Raw genomic sequence first — 18,612 nt, forward strand, 5'->3', positions numbered from 1 at the left:
TTGGCTGTGTCAACCAGTCTGACCTCAAACCCACAAAACCTGTCTGTGACTCCTGAGTGTGGGGATCACAGCTCTGTAACACCACAGCTGTCATCTTTCAACTATTAAATTTAAAATATCAAGTTCACATACAAAGCAGGAAGAAATTTTCCCAGTGCAAAAATTTCCTTTATGATTAATTAGAAGATGCTTCAAGTTGAGTTGACCCAGGGTGGCCCCTCACTGCTCCCCTCCTGATACTCAAGAGCTAGTTAAGGACACCTCTCCCGAGACTGTCCATCTAGGGCACAATGGCATCCTTGGCTTTCATTGAGCATATAGGGAAGTCCATCTTCACTGCTGTCCTGCCAGGTTAATTGACTTCCCAGGGATCTCCGCAGATAGCTCAGACCAGTTCCATGAGAGGCCCTGACTGGCATTGTGCTAGGCCAACTTTGAAGCAGTTTGCCACACCCTACCCCACCCCTAGCCCTTCCTGGCAGCTGTGCATATAGCCAAGTGCTACCAGGAAGACAAGGCTATCACTGGGAAACCACTAGTAATTTGCAAACCCCTAAGTGTGATCAACATTTTAACGCGGCAATGGTACTAGCACTTGGACCATATGGCACCCACTAACACCATGGCTGCTCATATCCCTGTGAGAAGCTGGACTGTGCAGACAGGCATTGCAGTTACTGTTTTCACTCTTGCCCACCGGAGTGCCAGGCGGTGCCAGATTCGGAAGGTTGGGTATGCTCCTGACCCATTAGCAAGCCTCTCCTGACGGCTCCTGGACTAACCCCGAACTGACTAACTTCCAGGGACAATGACTTACAGCACTTCTCAGTGTGGACTCTGCGGTGGCCTCAGCACTGCTGCTGTGTCTGGAGGAGGAAGATGGGAGTCGCGATCAGATGATCAGCTCGTGGGGCCACAGTGGGGACAGCAGTAAGTACTGTTGCTGTCTGGAGACCTGACTTGCTGCAGTCCTCAGGGACAGCACCCAGGGAGCTAAAAACCCCCCTCCTCTCAGGACTGACCCGATTCCTTGAGGAAACTGACCTGATGCTAAAGATAGGTTTAGCTGACTGCACATGAGAAGGAGCTGGCAAGGGGAGGGTATCCCAGGGCAGCTGGGAGAGCCATAGCATAGGGTCTCCTCACGGGACCCAAATCTTCCTACTAAGGACCTTGCAAAGGGCCCGAATTATCTCATTTGGAGGGCAGCGGATATGAAAAGAAGAAATGTCAGAACGGGAGGACAAACATATTTTAAATGTTACATGGAGCACATGTAACACGCATACAAGTGCTAGAATAATGTCTGCAGATTACTAACATGTATGTGCAAGCACGGGTGCAAGAACCCAGAGCACCACACGCCTAGATGACTGCTCTCCCACTGAGCTATCCACTGCCCTTTCAAAGGCTGTGGGGCATGTGGTAAAGGGTGCAGACTGGGATGTTTCTATTTCCATCCCAGCTGAATGTGAACTCTGGGCTCACAGACTCAGCCTGTCTTACCTGAGATGAAAAGCCAGTGTTGAAAGGCAGAAAAACCCCTAAACTTTATAAGATGAAAAGGTTCTGGGAAAGGAGGGAGGTGGCGGTTGCAAACGACAGGGTGGTATTTAGTGTCACAGTAGTACGTCCTTATCCCACTTTAAAATGGGCAGTGGATGTAAAAGCACATCTTTCCCTTCCATGGACATAAGGAAGAAATGTGGGACATGACCAGAGCTCTTCAGCAGGGTGAGGGGGACTGCAGAAAAGTAATCCAGAAGCACCCTCCCACCTCCCCACCACACACACACACACACACACACACACACACACACACACACACACACACACACACACAATGGGACCCAGAACAAGCCTCATGGAGAAAGCCACATGCCTTTCATAGACCTGTAAGAAGACCTCAGAGGCTACAGCCTAGGTACAGTGAGCCCTGGGAGCAGCCCATTTTACCCTCTACATAGAGAGGGTAGAGCTTCTGTGTAGAGGACATAGTCTGGACCTCCCATTAGGAACTGATATCAGTCCTATGGCTGTGCCTGAAAGTGGAGGCTTTCAGACGCATTCCCAGAGACTCAGGACCTGGGTTTCTGTGTCACTTCACACTGTGGGCTTCACGAGTCTCACGGTTTGTGAGCGGATAAAGGAGTTTTGTAGCAGCCACAGGTCCCTGAGCAAGCTAGCTTCTGTGCTTCAGTAGGCTAGTCCTTCACTGGACCACAGCACGTACAGTACAAATGTGTAGAGAGGATTTAGAAGACTGTGTGGCTTGTGGCACTCAAGCTATTGTGGCTACCATGGCTACTACCAGTGTTCAATGTGGGAGTCACACAATCTACTGTCTTATGCCACTTTGGGACTGGGATAAGGTCCAAGAACTTCGTTATCAGGCAATGTCACTATGCACGTCATAGCAGAGTAAACTCTTGTAATCTAGATGGTCAAGGCCACTCACTGGACATGATCTACTGGGGACATCTCCCTCCCCCACACACAAGACAGATAAGGCTGCTGCAGGTATGCTACCATAACTGGCTTCATCACCCCCCCATACACACACATATACACACATACACACAAATGCACACACACATATACACATACATACATACATGTGTACATATACACACATACATACACACACCACACCCCCCACACATATTCACATACATACACACATACACACATACATGCAAACGCACACACACATATACACATACATACATACATACATATGTACATATACACACATACATACACACACCACACTCCCCACACACATATTCATATACATACACACACATACACACACACACATATACACATATATACATGCATACGTACATACACACATACATACACACCCCCCCACACATATTCACATACATATATACATACATACATATGTACGTACGTACATACACACATACATACACCCCACACCCCCTCACACATATTCACATACATACACATACACACACATATACACATATATACATGCATACGTACATACACACATACATACACACACCACACACACACATATTCACATACATACATACACATACCCACATACACACGGGCTAGAGAGATGACTCAGGGGCTTGCTTCTTTTGTAGATGACCTGAGTTTGGTTCCCACCACCCATGTCTGTCAGCCTACAACTCCCTGTAACCCTGGTTTGATAGCTCTCATATTCTCTTCTGATCTCTTCTGGTACCTGCATGCACATACATCTAATGCATGCACATATACACACAAACACAGAGACAAAACCTGGATAATAAAATAAAATTTTAAGACGTATATACTGTTTATCACTGATTATCACTTAGTGGACACATGGTCAGTTCACACTCCTGCAGCCATGCAGTGAGGTTTACACAGCCCCATCACAATGCAGGAGTGACGTGTTTATAGCACATCACTTGTGACATCACAGGTGATAGGGATTCTCAGATCTGCTACCGTCTACTGGGAACAATATTAGGTATGTGGCTTCTCATTGAGCAAAATGTCACCCTGAGGCATGCGCCATGCAGGGATGCAGAGGAAGTCCAGGATACCACATAGACCTGAAAACTTTGCCACATAAGCATAGGCTCATCCAGGTCACTGCCTGCCTGGCCAGGGGCGCTGAAGAACAGAAAGGCCTTTAAAGATTTTTGGACCCAGAAAGACACACCCAAAGAAAGGTGTTAGTGGTTGGTGTGCCAAGAGAATGAGCATGTTGGGTAAACTGAGGCAACAGCAAATCTTTTGAAATGTGGTATGTGGGGCCTCCAGGATGAAGGTTCAGGGGAGAGGGCCTTGGGTGCCCAAGGTGAGCACACAGGAGGCAGAAGGCTTGCAGGGGCTGTGCTCTCTGAGGTGGTGTAAGACAACAGGAAATACAGATGGCAGAAATGGGGGTGCTGTCCAGGGAAACGCCAGGCAGGGTGGAGTCCCTGCTGTAGGCCCCAGGCTACTACCGTGCCTGCCCCAGTCCACCGAGTGACTGGTGAGAGCCTCGGTTCTTGCAGAGGGGATTTGGGTGCTTCATAGCTCAGGGTTCACTCCCCGAATCCCATTTCCTGTGTCTGGGGTGTACCCTTTTCCACAGCCTCTTGTACCTGTTCTGCTTTTGGAGGTGTGTGATGACCCATGCATTTCCTCCTGTGTCCCCACTAAGGAGACTCATTCTCTGAAGGCTAAGAGATGCTACATGCCCAGGACTCAGGGTGAGCATTGCTTCTGGGGCCCTCCGAGGCACCCACAGACAGAGCGGTGACACAAAGTGCAGGTGACCTCTGCTCACAACCTTTATTCATCCGGGACATGACTGCTCACTCCACTTGGAACCACTTCCAATTGTCCGGAGGGTGTCCTGTCACCAGCAGGGGTCCACACTGATAGCTCCAGCAGCTGAAGGGAACAGTGTTCGGGACAGGAGGGTGCTAAGACACCAGACAGGGGCCAGGGCTCCCTGAGGGGAGGCCAACAGGGTACAGGAGAAATGTCACAGACTTGGCTTCAGTACTCAAAAGTCACAGTCTTGATCCGCAGATACTCGTTCAGGGCTGCCTCTCCTGCAAGATAGCACACACTGTTGGGACACCTTATGGCTGTGCAGGGTTCATCTCTGGGGACCCCTGGGATGTACCTGTGGGTATCCTGGCCCTCTCCACAGATGTGAAACCAAGGCCCTAAGGAAATCATGCACCCAACTCAGAGGCCATCCCTCTGTGAGCTGTGAGCTTGGGCTCCAGTTCAGGAAGGAGAATGATCTGGGGCCACCATTCTAGAACCTTTCCTACTACATCGGTGGTAACGGAGTTGGGGTGGGTGCCCCACTGGCTATTGGCAGCCAGGAAGTTGTCTTCCTGCCTGCCTGTGACTAGAACCTACCATACATATACATATCCTTTCCTCTGCTGTCTACTGTCCTCAGCAAGTACCATCAGACCCAAGAGTGTCAGCTACCAGCTATCTTGATCAATGTGACACCCCAGCACTGGGGACAAGACCTGGCACTTGGTGGCCCTGGACAGGTGTTTGCTGAAAAGCAGTCTCCCAGACAGAGTTTGGTTACCCAGGTCTTTGCCAAATCCAGATTGCTTGAATCCTCCAAAAGGTGCGGCCACATCAGTCTTGTTATACGTGTTGACGAACACAGTGCCTGCCTGCAGTTTGTCACTGACGTACAGGGCCTTGTTGATATCGCGGGTGAAGACCCCAGAGGCCAGGCCAAATTCTGTGGCATTGGCCCGAGACAGCACAGCATCCACATCCCTGTCGGGGGAAATCCAAGATTCCCTAAGGGATGCTCAGAGCATTCATTTTGGGACTGCGGACAAGATCAGAATCTGCCTCCACAAAGTTCCTAGCTCCCTTGATCCCACCCATGACATTCTCAAGGGGAAAAACTATGCAGAGGCCAGAGCAAGACTGGAGACAGGGCACAGGCACTTCACAGAGCAGATCCGGCATGGGTCTTCATGCAGGGACAGAGTCCAGAAAGGCAGCTTAGGGTAGAAGTGGACTGGGCATTCAGCAGACATCAGACCAAAGAGCTACGAGTGTGCCTGTTTGGCAAAGACAGTGCAGTCTGTCAGTCAGCACAGTGATTGTAGTCATATAGTGACCACTGGTTGGAAAGGGGAAGGGGAAGGTGTCATTTTGCCTAAAAAATTAGTCAAAAAAGGTGTGGATGGTCAAATGTGCCCAAAGATCTGTGGTTCCCCCACTGTGAGTGGCCCCTTCCTTCTCTTTAACCTGATGGCCTAGAGACTGCTGGGCTGAGGAGTGTGCTCTGAAGCTAGTGCCCGAGGATCCTCGCTGACTCCAGTTGGTTTCCATGCAACCCAGGCTCCAGGCCCGTGACCCGAGGCTGCCATGGAGACTCATGGAGTCCAGGTGAGCGCAGCTTCCTCCTTACAGAGGAGCAGAGACAAACTCACTCCATGCAGCCAACCTGAAGCTCATCCGTAAGACCCAAGTTGTCCCAGGCCACCTGGGTAGGGTCAATTTACTACGCACAGGACACCATGAGAACTGGACCGGGTGGGCTGTAAGTGTTAGAGATGAAAGACAGACCCGGGGAAGCAGGGACATGGGTGGAAACTGTCCTTTGCTCATCTGGGCCTGGAGGCCATCCCGGGCCAGGGGAGGGGAGGCAAAGGGAGGCCAGAACCTCCTGTGTTTTAAGAGGCAGGCAGCCCAGGTCTGGTGCACAGGTTCTTTGCTGACTCAGTTTCCTCCTCAAGGACTATCTCTTAAAGCTCATGTCAAGACTGCATATCACAGATCAAAAGCCTGGAGAGGTGTGGTGGATCACATACCCATCAGCAAACCGAGAGATGATCATGATGGGCCCAAAGGACTCCTCCTTAGCGATGTACATGTGGTCCTCTACGTCTGTGAAGACGGTTGGCTGAAAGAAGAATCCTGCAGGGGAGACAGTGCTCTGATGCATGTTGTAGGCTTAAGCCGCTGACAGTCTCTTTCCTACCCTGGCTAGGGACTGGCTCACACAGCACTCTGTTCATTCTGGTTCTAACAGGTACACTATAGACGCAGGCACCTCATCCTCTGCCTTCCAGGTAGAAAGGGCCAAAAAGAGTCAGCCCTAATCTGTCCGTTCTTGACTGGGTTCTAGAAAACCCTCCACCCTCCAGTTCAGAGAGCAGATGTGCTGCCCCTATGTTCCTGGAGCTGCACCAGCCTCATTGGGTCCCTCTCCCTGCTCTGTGAACAACATTTGCCATCTGCCCCCTGCTGGGACTTGGCACGCTGTCCCCAGCTTTAAGGAACTCCTACTTTGGTGATAAGGGAAGTTTGTGCTTGGATGACACTTGAGCTAAGTGACAGGTTGTTCTCTGGGTGGGATGCTGGGAAGCTGCTTGCCAAGGCGAGGAACAGCCCATACAGATGGCAGGAGATGAGAAGCATCAAGAGAGAATCCAAGACAGTGGCTGATGGTCAAGGGCAAGCCACCCTGTTCACCCACGAGACCATGGAGGCAGTCAGGGAACTTGCCCCTGAAGCAGGAGGGCACCGCTGGTTATCAGAATCCAAGAGCTCTCAGAGGGTGAATAAATAAAGGGCCAATGGCTGACTCGCGGGGACACTTGGCAGGGTGAGGTGCAGAAGGTACAGGAGAGCCAGACTTAACAGGAGAAATTAAAACCAAGGGGTCAGAAACGGATGTGCATCCCCTCTCCCCTCCTCTCCATCTGCTGAGGATATCCTCCTCTGTGCAGGGTTCTGTATAGAGTATAAAAGGCGGATAGGAAAGGCAGCCAGGATGTGGAGCTGTAGCGCCATGGGTAGGCAGGCCAAGACTCCATCCATGTGGCTTCTGTTTTCCTGGTTTGGGTGGCCAGAACTGAGAATAGATTCCAGAGAAGCAGGTGTGCCTGGGGTCAGACACTGTGCTGGTTTCAATGAGAATGACCCCCCCCACCCCCACAGACTTGGTTCCTAGTTAGTGGAAATTCTTGGGAAGGACTAGGAGGCGTGTTGAAGGAGGTGTGTGTTTGGAGGGCAGACTGTAAGGCTGCAAAAGCCCACAGCATTCCCAGTTAGTTCTCCCTGCCTCATAGTTTTCCTCTCAATACGTGAGCTCTCAGTTACTGCTCCAGTGTTGTAACTGCCCACAGCAATGCTCTCGGCCTTGATGGTCATAGACTCAGCCCCCTGAAACTAAACCCGATAAGCTCTTTTGTACATTGTGTTGGTCATGGTGCCTTTGCAGCAAAAGAAAAGCGACTAAGAAGGAAGTGAGAGGACTGATAAAGCCAAGTGCCTGGGACCATCAGGTGGAAGTATCTATCTAGTGCTGGCTGTGTCAAGAGCTCTGGGTGGGTGGCCTGAGCCATGTGTCTGTGAAGATCTGCACCATCTCACGGATTGCCTGCTCTAGGCAAAGGCTCACTCCAGCTAAGGGCAGCTGACCAACACTGGAGGGACACTGGAGTTTCCATCTGATGCCTAGCCATTTCCCCTGAACCAAAACACTTCCTGGGGGGAAGAGGAGGGAAGGAGGAGAGGATGGGAGGAGAGAAGGGAGGAGGGATGAGGGGAGGAGGGAGGGGAGGAGAGACTCATAACACTCAAGTGACACAAGCCTGGGAGTTGACACCCAGGCTCTGAACCAGCTGCCTTTGAACATTCATGGTCCTATAAATGACTCCAATAAACTCCCTGTCTTACCAGTGGGTCCATCTTTTTGGTCAGTCCCTAGTGCCCTATCTGGGGTGAGGAGGCATTGGTTCATGCCTCTCCAGAAGTCACATAACACCACAAAACAACTGTTTGAAAGAGAAACCAGAATGGGAGGACCTTGAAATCTTAGAGACTGCCACCATGGTGGAGTGTCAACAACATCAACTCCCCACACAGCAGACTATGCCAGCATGAGGGAATGTTCCGGAGTCCTCACTGTCTCAGTTCCAGACCTGGGTCCAGAGTGACCAAACAGCCAAGGCCTATTATGTCCAAGATCTGAGTCTGAGCTGCAGGCCTGGATCCTGACCACACTGTACTTGGCCTTTGGCTATATCCAATTAGGGCTGGGCTAGAAACCAGAGGCCTCGTGTTTGCTGCCTCAGTTTACCTGAGTGAGCTGGAGGATTATGACTGACCTGGCCTTGGGACTTGGTTCCCACCACAGACCAGTGTGGCCCCTTCCTTCACACCACGTTGGCAATACTCCACTAGCTTCCTCAGGTGGGCCTCATGGTTCTGCGGGCCATGGTTGGTGTCCCTCTCCAGGGGATTGCCGATTTTCATCTTCTCCACCTCCTCCACCTGCAGAAAATCCTCAGGTCAGGTCTGCTCAACGCTACCACAGTGTTCTGAGATGGTCGGCACTAGGATACCTCTGACCTTTGTGGTTTTGTACTGACCACAGATCTCGGGTCTGTGGAGACCATGTCCCAGCTAATGGGGCTTCCCCAGCCTGACTTCAAACCCATCTTCTGCAGCAGTCTCAGTGACAGACAGAAGACAGACAGAACAGAGAGGAGGGTTCTGAGGATATAGGATTAGAAAGAAAACACAGACTGGAAAAATGGCTCAAGCCAGTAAAGGCTCACAACCAAAAATATGAGGAAGATCAGAATCAGATCTCTGGGAGAGCGGCTCCACACCCGTTCTAGTGTGGCCTGGCTCCTAGGCTCCTGCCCTGGGGTCTTGAGGTCACACAGAGTTGTCCCCAACCTCTTCAGGTCAGCGCTCGCCCTGTCAGGATGGACTGTGAGCCAGGTGAACTCGCTACCAGGTGCTGTGTGCCTTTTGTGACGCAGCACAGCTGCCCAGTTCTTCCCTGTCTTTGTTGCCTTTCACACTGAGATCCATTCCTGACTACACTGGTTTGGCACCAGTCTCCTCCCAAGTCCCATGTGTTGAAGGCTTGGTTGCCAGGCTGGGAGGCTGTTGGGATGTAGTGGGACCTTTAGGAGATGGGACATAGCAGAGGGGAGTGAGGTCACTGGAGTTGTTCCCTTGAAGGATACTGAGATCCTGGCCCTTCCTCTCTTCTCTCAGAGCCATGAGGTCAGTGTTTCTGCTCTGCTCTGCACTCCCTACTGTGATACTCTGCCTTACCACAGGCCCAATGCAACTGGGCCAAGTGACCATGTACTCTGAAACCATGAGCGAGAACAAACTTTTCTTCCACATGAATCATTTATCTCTGGTACTCGATCACACAGATCTTCCCCTGGGAAATGCTCCTAAGTAGCAGTGTCACCCTCTCCTTTCCTCAGGGTGTCCTAGCCACAGTGTATGTAAAGTGACAGGCTTCCCACCGCCCAGCACCCCTGTACATTTCTGTTAGGTTCCTGCCTGATCTTCTAAGATGGGCTTAGTTGTCACAGGGACACCTCCTGCCTCAGACAACATCGCCTTGGCACTGTTGTCTAGATTTTGAAGGTGGGTGGTGGCTCTGGCTGGGCCAACCTGTGCCCACACATAACTTTATTCTAACAGCTGGAATTTCCCCCTCTCGGTCTTTATGATAGAAAAGTGTCATTCTACAGCTGTCAACCTCACATGATGAAGCTGGTCATAAGCCAATCCACAGAGAAATCCAGAAGTCAGGCATTAAAAACACTCCTTGCTGGGGCTCAGGCTCGTTAACAGAGTAATAAGCTCACTAGCTAAGGCCCTGGGCTCCATTCCAGCACCAAACAAACAAACAAACAAACAAACAAACAAATGAGACAGGCCGCCAGGGCCAGGAAAACCCATTTGTTCCCAAAGCCATTGTCCGCCCTTTGGGATTTTGCTAAATCAGACAGTAACTCCAGTAGGAGCTGCTGCTTGGCACCTGCCAGGTCCCCAGAGGCTCTGACAGGCTGCTGCTAGTCTTGAGAGCTGGCAGAAGCTGCCCTCCTCACTCCATGGCCAGCTTGCGGCAACCACTGCCCAACATGTGGGTTAGGTGCAGCCTGGCCTCTTGACTCTGCACACTGCACAGGATACTCCCTGCTTCAGGGATGCTGCTAGGGGTTTCTGAGGCCATGTGTCCTTGCTCTCCTCTCCCTTGCCCTGTCCTCTCCTGCTCCCTCTTATGGCTTCACCTAAGGAGAGCAGCCCCACAAATCCTCATCCTAGGCTCTGTTCTGGAGAATGAGTCGTCTTTGTGGTGGTGGTGAGAATGGAACCCAAAGCTCGAGCAAGCACCAGGCCACTGAGACACCCTCAGCCCACAAGCCCTTTTGGTGATGTCAATTTGAGCTGAAGACTCAAGAGAGTTCCCTGGGGATCCTCTGAGTGGACTGGTGGTGCCCAGTGAGAGGAGCCCAGCCACTCCTCACCGGGTACCATCGCCCCCCCTGCAGCCTGCCCCTCAGACTCCAGCCTCGAACTTACCACTTTCTGCACAAACTGGTCGTGGATGGACTCCTCCACAAAGAGCCGGCCTGCCGCAATGCAGTTCTCCCCTTTGTTGAAGAAAACGGAGCTCATGCCCTTCAGAGAAGGACAGAAATGCCAAGTCATGGATCTCCTCAGTGCTTCTGCCTAGTGTCCATCAGGACTGCTATTCCTTCTCAGAATGGGGGCGGCTGCCTGCATCCTGCCTTCCTCCCACACGTGGGTCAGGCTTGACCAGCACTGAACACTTATGTCCTGTGCACCCCTCAGCCTGTGGAGGCAAGAGGTGGCAGTGGGAAGTGAGGATGCAGGTCACATGGTCACCCCCACTGCCACATAACCATACCAGTCAAACAAACGATAGAGAACAGTATGGGGTGAGGTTCAGCCTGCCTGCTCCCCAAGACCATGGTCACTGGGTGACCCAAAAGGCACCAGGTTTTCTTGGGACCAGGCTGCATGCATAGCTTGAGGGCAAGGCTGACGGGGGACAGCTCTGGTTCCATGGAAGTCCTTGCAGAAGGAGTACAGGAAACCCATTAGGACACACTAGGAGCTGAGACGCCTATAGCAGGAGGCCAGGGGTAGGGGACAGAGTCCAGTCCAGCTCTCCCAGCCTGCACAATGCAGTCCAACAGTTGGCATAGGCTTCCCTCTATGTGAAGCAGTAGGGTCTTGCATTGAGACAAGACCCTGGGCTGTTGGGCTCAAGGGGGACAATGAACAAGGATTTGGCCTCCCTCAACTTTCTGTCAACTGAGGCGGGACTCCTTTCTAGGACTATGCTGGATGTCATGGCTCATCCAAGGCAGAATGAGGCTTAGGCAGGCTGCTATGATAGTTGGATACCTGGCTGACTGGGTCTGTCTGATGAGGAAAGAGCAGAAGGAGGACCAAGGCACATAAGTGACAATACCAATGTCCACTTCCATGCGTGTGCCACATGCAGTCACTGTCCTGAGTCCTTGGCCAAGCCAATCTAAGAGGTCACCACAGATGGGTATTTTCTTGGCCCTATGCAGATGGACATGCTGAGGCCTGGTCTGGTTACCCAGTGCATGGGTGGAGACTCTGAGCACATATGCACGGGGTCACTGCCAGACTGGTGGCTGTCAGCAGGGTCAGGCCCAAGAGATGCAGGGATACTTTGCTTTCCACAAATGCCACGAGAGGCAGCCTGCTCATGTTCCCAACCATCTAGCTCAACGGTGTGGCAGTAAGGACATGCTGGGGACACACTGTGGTGAACACATCCTTGCCTCAAGGAGGCGTCTCACTATGCTACTTATACTTGAGGTGACACCGTGGATGGTTGTACAGCTTAGGCTAACCATAGATGCTGAGAGATGCTGCACTCCCGTCTCTCTGCCTCTGCCCCAATGCCTCCCACTTCTTCCTCTCCTGTGTTCCCATCTCTTCCTTCCCCAGCCCCAGTCTCACCATCTGCACGGCCTTGTTGAGGTCGCAGTCAGCAAATATGATAAGGGGTGACTTTCCACCCAGCTCCAGGGAGACTTTCTTCACATTGCTCAGAGCACAGCTGGAAGGAACAGAGGGGTGGGACTAATGTCAGATGGCTTGGAGCACAGGGGCTTGCTAGAGGCAAGTCCAGGGTATGTTAAATTCCAAAGATGCTACAGACCCTGTCCCTCTCTGCCTACAATCCACTTCACCTCCTACCACTGGGCCAGTGTCTATTCCCCTACACCCAGCCCAGGCGTGGACTTTCATACTCACAGGTCTCCTCCATGTTGTCCCCTTTGTAGGGTTCTTTTCTGACCCTCCCATACACCTACCCCCCCTTCGTCAGATGCTGTCCTCCACTGTGTTTATGAATGACTCCATCTGTGAGAAGGCAGGCCTTACAGTAGCATGCACTTGTCTGGTTCTTATGACATCCCAGTGCCTAGCACACAGCTGGTGCTCCAGAAATGTGGATTGAGAATGTCCTAAAGAGAATCGTCCCTCAGCTGGGGTAGCTGTGGCCTAAGACCTGTGCTGGCCAGATGGGGATATCTCAGGGTTTAGTGACCACGCAGAAAGATGTCAGGAATCACAGACATGTGTCCATGGACAAGAACCATACTCCAGCCATGTCACCAAAAGTAAGTGCCAAGCATGGCCTGAGAGAACAGGTCTTCTTGTTCTAGGCCACCCGAGGGTGTGGGCTCCCCTGTCCCAGCACTGCTCACAGGTGACTCAGAGCAGCCTTGTATGTACCAAAGCCCTCAGGTGCTGAGACTCCTTATGCACAGACGCTATACTCAGCTTCTTGTGGCCACAGCTCTCTGTACCTGATGTCTAACACAATGAAGCATGGTATGAGTACTTGTACTGGCTAAGTAAATGTAAGGTGGCACATGCTCAGCACAGGCAAAATTGACTTTCCAAATATTTCCAAATAATAGATTCCATCTCATCTAAAACATCACCAGGTTGATTTGTAATCAATGTGAAAGTTATAGATGAGTACCTCTTAGTGTGCGTTGAGTGTTTAAAATCAGTGTCTAGCTCACACTCGTGGTAATCTCAAGTCAGATCCACTGACCTGTAGCACTGTTGGGGCTAGGAGATAGCACGGTACCTGCTGGGTTGTGTGGCTTCCGTTGAGCCTCTCAAGGGCTTATGGAAAACTGAATCTGTGTTAACATGATGTGGGTGGCTATACCACCAAAACCCAAGAAGCAGGACCCAGCTTGTGGGGTCATCATCATCTCTATACCCAGATACCATGGCTCAGGTGACCCACCTACCTTTTCATGATGTGTTTTCCCACCTCCGTGGAGCCTGTGAACCCTATTTTCCTCACATCAGGGTGGTCTGAGAGTCTCTGGCCAACCAGGGATCCTGTGGTTAGGATAGATGAGAAAGTCAAGGAGACCTATGGGGTCTGGGAAAGGCAGTCACCTGTTCCTCACGTGTCCACCAGAGGATGCTACACCATCTCTTTACATGGTACACCATGTCAGGGGCTCATGAGACTTTGCCCTACTGTGAGCTGAAATATATTCCTCCAAATTAAAACACAAAAGTACTAATCCCGTTGCTTCTGAACGTGAGTGTACCGGGAGGCAGGGTCTCTAAGAGATCAGTCATAGGATAGACTCTACCTTATGTGACTGGTGTCCTTATTAAAAAAGGGAGTCAGGATACAGATCTACAGAGAGATGGGTATGTGAGGATACAGATACAACGGCATCTTCACAGCAGGGACTGAGGCATCAAAGGGATCTTCACCCTGCCAACTCTGCTCTTGGGCTTTTGGCCCCAGAACTGTTACCATAGCAATCTGATGAGGAAGCCCCCAGGTTCAACACTTTATCATGGTGGTGTCAGAAATTACACCTTGCATCAAGTGTGGAAATCAGGGGTGACTGGAGGTCACCTAAACTCGGTGACTTTCAAAAGTCAGTGTCAACACTGATTGTGGTCCATGGAGGAGCACCATGGGATGCTCCCACCCTTGGGATGCTAATAGTCTTGCCCTGTCTACTTGTACTACTGAGCTCCAGCCTGCCCCATAGTAAACCTCCCTCCTTCATATCCCTCGGCCTGGTCAGTGGCCAAGTCCTCGGTGTCTCTCTGGTCCCTGATTCGGTGAGACCACAGGGTGGGTTGCTGCCTTTTCCCAGGATCAGTGGAAACCCTCCCCGAGCCCCCAGGTTCTTTCTTGATTTGGTTTCTGCTCTCCTAGTTTGCTCTTCCCCGGCCCCTCCTTCCCATCTCCGTCTTTTATGCAACCTTCAAACACGCAGGGCTAGCTTGCCCAGGCTCACACGTCTCAGTTTACAGGGCTTCTTCAGCTGACCATGGCCAGGTCTCCAAAGGCCACTCTCAGATACGTCATCTCCTAAATACGGTTCACCAGCCGGACTCCCTGGAATCTAGAGCCATCTCATCCTCAGCTACTCAGCCTCGTGCTGGGTGGTTTAGGGCCTCTCAGATTTAATGCCTTTGAAGAGTTGCTTTTAGTCTTTCCCAGCCCTGGTCCCTGCATCCAATCCTAGGGCTCTACTCTGGCAAACTGCATACTCCATACAGCCAGCTTATTTGAGAGGAGAACCTGGGATTGCTGACCTCGAAGTTAATTCCATATTGATGCCACTGTTATTGAAGAAAGTGTTTGAAAGGACGTATGTGACAAGGGACTCATATCCAAAATATGAAAAAAAATTTAAAAAACCCACAACATTTAGAAAAACAAACGAGCTAGTAAAAACCAGGAAAAGCTCCACAGAGATGCTTCTCCAGATATAAAGAGAGCAAGCCCGCATGAAAAGCAGTAACATTCCTTACAGCAAAGTCTCTCTGTGGAGCCCAGGGTCCACAGCAGTAAGCTGCAGTGACAATTTTGGAGTTTTGGTTTCTTTGAAAAACACAGAAATGTTATGGTGATATGTTTCTGTCTTAATCCCAGGTGTGGGAAATGGAGCTGTTTTATTCTGTCCACGGCAGCTGACTCTGATTCGTCTTGTGCTCTAGCAGGAGAGTGAGAATTCTGGGGACTTTGGAGAGGGTCTACGGATGCTAGGGCCCCGAGAGACGGGGTTGTTGGTTTGCTGTTGCTGGTCATGGCTTGTTAAGTAGTCATGTGCAAAGAGGAAACAAGAAAAAGAAGTGATATATCCCAACAGTGACAACTTTCCCCGAGGAACTCGACACCTCTAATCAGCAGGAAGTCACCTAATGATGATGCCACTCTCCTTTCTTTCTATCCGTTTTTTTCTCTCCTATATTGTGTTAGGGGGTTGAAAGGGTGGAAAGGGTAGAGAGGGTGGAAGAAAGAAGAGCCCACAAAGGACACAGTTCCAGCTACAGTAAACCTCCTGGCTCAGCCTACAAGTACTGAGACTACCATTTGTGCCGCCCTACCCACTTCAACAGCATGTGCTATCAGGGAGATTCCCTCAGGTTTGTGGGCTGACACAGCCACCCTGTCACAGACACATGCTGTGTACTTTGATGGTAACATAGACAGTGAGAAAATTCATGAACGACAGTCTTTACAAACACACTTGGCAAGTTCTGGAATCGCCCTGTGTTTGCAGGTTCAAAGAGAAGTTGAGATTGCAATGGTCTCCTACTTAAGAATGATAAAAACACAACACAATAGAACCAGGGATGCAGCTCAGTGGATAAAGTGCCTGCTGCCAAGCCTGAATGCCCGAGGGCAACTCCTGAAACTCATGTGGTGAGAGGAGAGGAGTGGATCCCTTACACTCCTCTCTGACACACAGCATTTCACTGGCAGGGTCATCCACTTGGCAAATATGGCTGAAGGGTTGGGGGTCTCTTCTTCATCATGCCCTTCAGAAAAAAGCACTCCGGAACATCGTCCACCTGCCCCATTCCCTTACAGGAGAGACTTTTACCAGCAGGAAAGCCATCCATAAGAACAGAGAACATCAACACCCTCAAAAGGAACCAGAGAGAAACACTCAACCTTAAGGGCGCTCAAGAACAGAGACTTGAGGAAGAGCAACTCAGAAGGAGCAGGAGGCTCCAGGAGGCAGTAAGACAGCCTGGGGGTCATAGGATACCCACAGGAGGGGGTATGAGGGAGAGGAGGATGAGGGAGAAGCCCTTCAACCTTCAAATGCTGGCTGGAGACATGACTCAGCAGTGGAGAGCACTGGCTGCTTTCTCAGAGGACCTGGGTTTTACTTCAAGCATCCATCTGGGTATCTCACAACAGTCTGTAACTCCAGCTTCAGGGGAGTACAAAGCTGCTGGCCTCCATGGGAACCTTTACTCACATGCGTATACCCTCTCACACATAATAATAAATTTAGTTTATTAATAAATAATAAACTAAATCTTTTAAAAAATTATACATTCAAAGGACTTGAAGTGGTAGAATGTCATGGGGCTAGAGAAATAATCAGTGGTTAAGAACACTGGCTGACCCAGGTTTGATTCCCAGCACCCACATGGTGGCTCACAACCATCTGTAACTCCAGGTCTAGTGGATCTGATGCCCTCCTCTGGCCTCCTTGGGTACCAAGTATGCAAGGGTATACCAACATACATGCAGAAAAACCCATATACATATATATAAGCATATAAAAGCACATATTTGTATACACACATATATGTACATATACATATGTATGTACATACATATATATTGATGATGATGATGATAAACAGCTAAGTGACATTGACAGAGACAGAAGGATTAATTGCAGCCAGAGAATCCAGTCAAGTGAACCTTGCTGAGACTGCTGTCCTGGCAGATGGCTGTGGCTACCAGGCTCCAGCTCAGTCCTCAGAGAAATGATTATAAAGCTACAGACTTTGGGGAAAGAGATTTCATTGAAAGTATCTAATGAAGTCACTAAACAGACAAGCAGAGAAAAAGGCTTTGAAAAGGGAGGGGAAACAGTATTCAAGGTTGCTACAAAATATATTGCTTAAAATGCTCAGTTTTAGAAAAAAAGAAAAGAAGAAAAGAAAAAAGAGAAAGAAAGAAAAGGCCAAGTTAAGAAACAACCGAGGTGCTTCACAAAGGAAGGGCTGGTGGTTAATAGAACAGAGCACATGAGAGAAGCCAGCAGAACATTTTAAAACTAAAGCAAAGGACTCAACATCAGATATGAATTTATAGAAGAACCATCGAGCAGAGGGCAAAAGGGTTGAAAAAGTGGTCAGAGCCTCTGGGGCAACCAGGACACTTCGGGCTGCAGTAATACACATGTCATAGGGGCACCTAGAGGAGAGGAAAGGGAAAGGGGCAACCAACCGTGCTGAAGATGGCAAAAATGTGAGAACAACACTAATCTTCTCATCTAAGACACTGGAAGAGTTTCTAATAATAAAGGACACAGTGGAAACCCACACACTGACGCATGGGGCAGAAATGCAGAGGAAAGCAGTGAGAGAGGAATGACCTGTCAGATACACAGGAGCTCCAACCAGACCAACAGCAGATGTCTCATCAGAAACCAGAGGCCAGAAGGCACATGATGTGGGAATAAAGGCACATGGGGTGACCCAGGAAGGCAAGTGGGGTGACATAGGGACAGCACATGGGGACAGTATGGGATGGCACATGGGGCAACATACTGAAAATAGAGCAAAAAGCAGTTTCACACATAGCAAAGCCATCTAGGTCTTCAAAAAATGGAGGAAATTAAGGACATCACTGCAGAGATAAGAGATTCGTGGCAAGTAGAAGAAATATTGAAGGAAGCTCTCAGAGATGAAAGCAAGCGATCTGGAATCAGTATCTGACAGTAGTCAGGGGTAGGGGGTCAAGAACCAAGAATATGGCTACTCAAGCAATGTGACACACACTTCATTTCAAAAGTAACCATCTAAAGCCACTCTACAGTTTCTTTGCTGTACCTAAAACAGGCAGAAATGTGACAGCTTGGGCACCAATAACAGAGGAGAGGAGCAAACCAGAGAAAGGAGGTGGCAGACAGAGACTCAGATCCACCATGAGACCTGGAAAGAGGGGACAGATAAGAACTGCTGAAGATAGGCCCCCTTCCAGCTTCATTAGCAGACAGGAAATGATACAAAGTAACATCAGTAGCTACACTAGTTGCCACGTAATTGCACTGAGGATACATATGTGTATACGCAAAAGGTAACAGCACAAAAGGAGGTCCCCAGGTACATAAAGCAACATTTCTGTTTGCCCAGGGTCAGTGTAAAGTAGATTTTCACAAGTTAAGGAGTAAATGATAAGTCCTAGAGAAGATGCTAAGAAGAGTGAAAAACATGTGACAGGCTAGAGAGCTG

At 50.0% G+C, this 18,612-nt stretch overlaps 1 protein-coding gene across 2 annotated transcripts in view; it reads right to left on the minus strand.

Moving 5' to 3' along the window:
* Positions 1 to 4,280: 4,280 nt before the first annotated feature.
* The window catches only part of Aldh1l1 (aldehyde dehydrogenase 1 family member L1), a 46,683-nt gene continuing 32,351 nt past the window's right edge, over positions 4,281 to 18,612 (minus strand). For both annotated transcript variants that reach the window (XM_032906111.1, XM_032906112.1), the window contains exons 17-23: positions 13,617 to 13,710; positions 12,304 to 12,403; positions 10,861 to 10,959; positions 8,628 to 8,793; positions 6,324 to 6,429; positions 5,075 to 5,274; positions 4,281 to 4,571 (exon numbers count right to left, since the gene is read on the minus strand). In XM_032906111.1, the coding sequence (XP_032762002.1) occupies positions 4,516 to 4,571; positions 5,075 to 5,274; positions 6,324 to 6,429; positions 8,628 to 8,793; positions 10,861 to 10,959; positions 12,304 to 12,403; positions 13,617 to 13,710 (821 nt within the window). In that variant the 3' untranslated portion in view covers positions 4,281 to 4,515. The remainder of the gene's footprint in view (positions 4,572 to 5,074; positions 5,275 to 6,323; positions 6,430 to 8,627; positions 8,794 to 10,860; positions 10,960 to 12,303; positions 12,404 to 13,616; positions 13,711 to 18,612) is intronic.

The sequence above is a fragment of the Rattus rattus genome, chromosome 6 (assembly GCF_011064425.1).
Source record: "Rattus rattus isolate New Zealand chromosome 6, Rrattus_CSIRO_v1, whole genome shotgun sequence".
Lineage (NCBI taxonomy): Eukaryota > Metazoa > Chordata > Mammalia > Rodentia > Muridae > Rattus > Rattus rattus.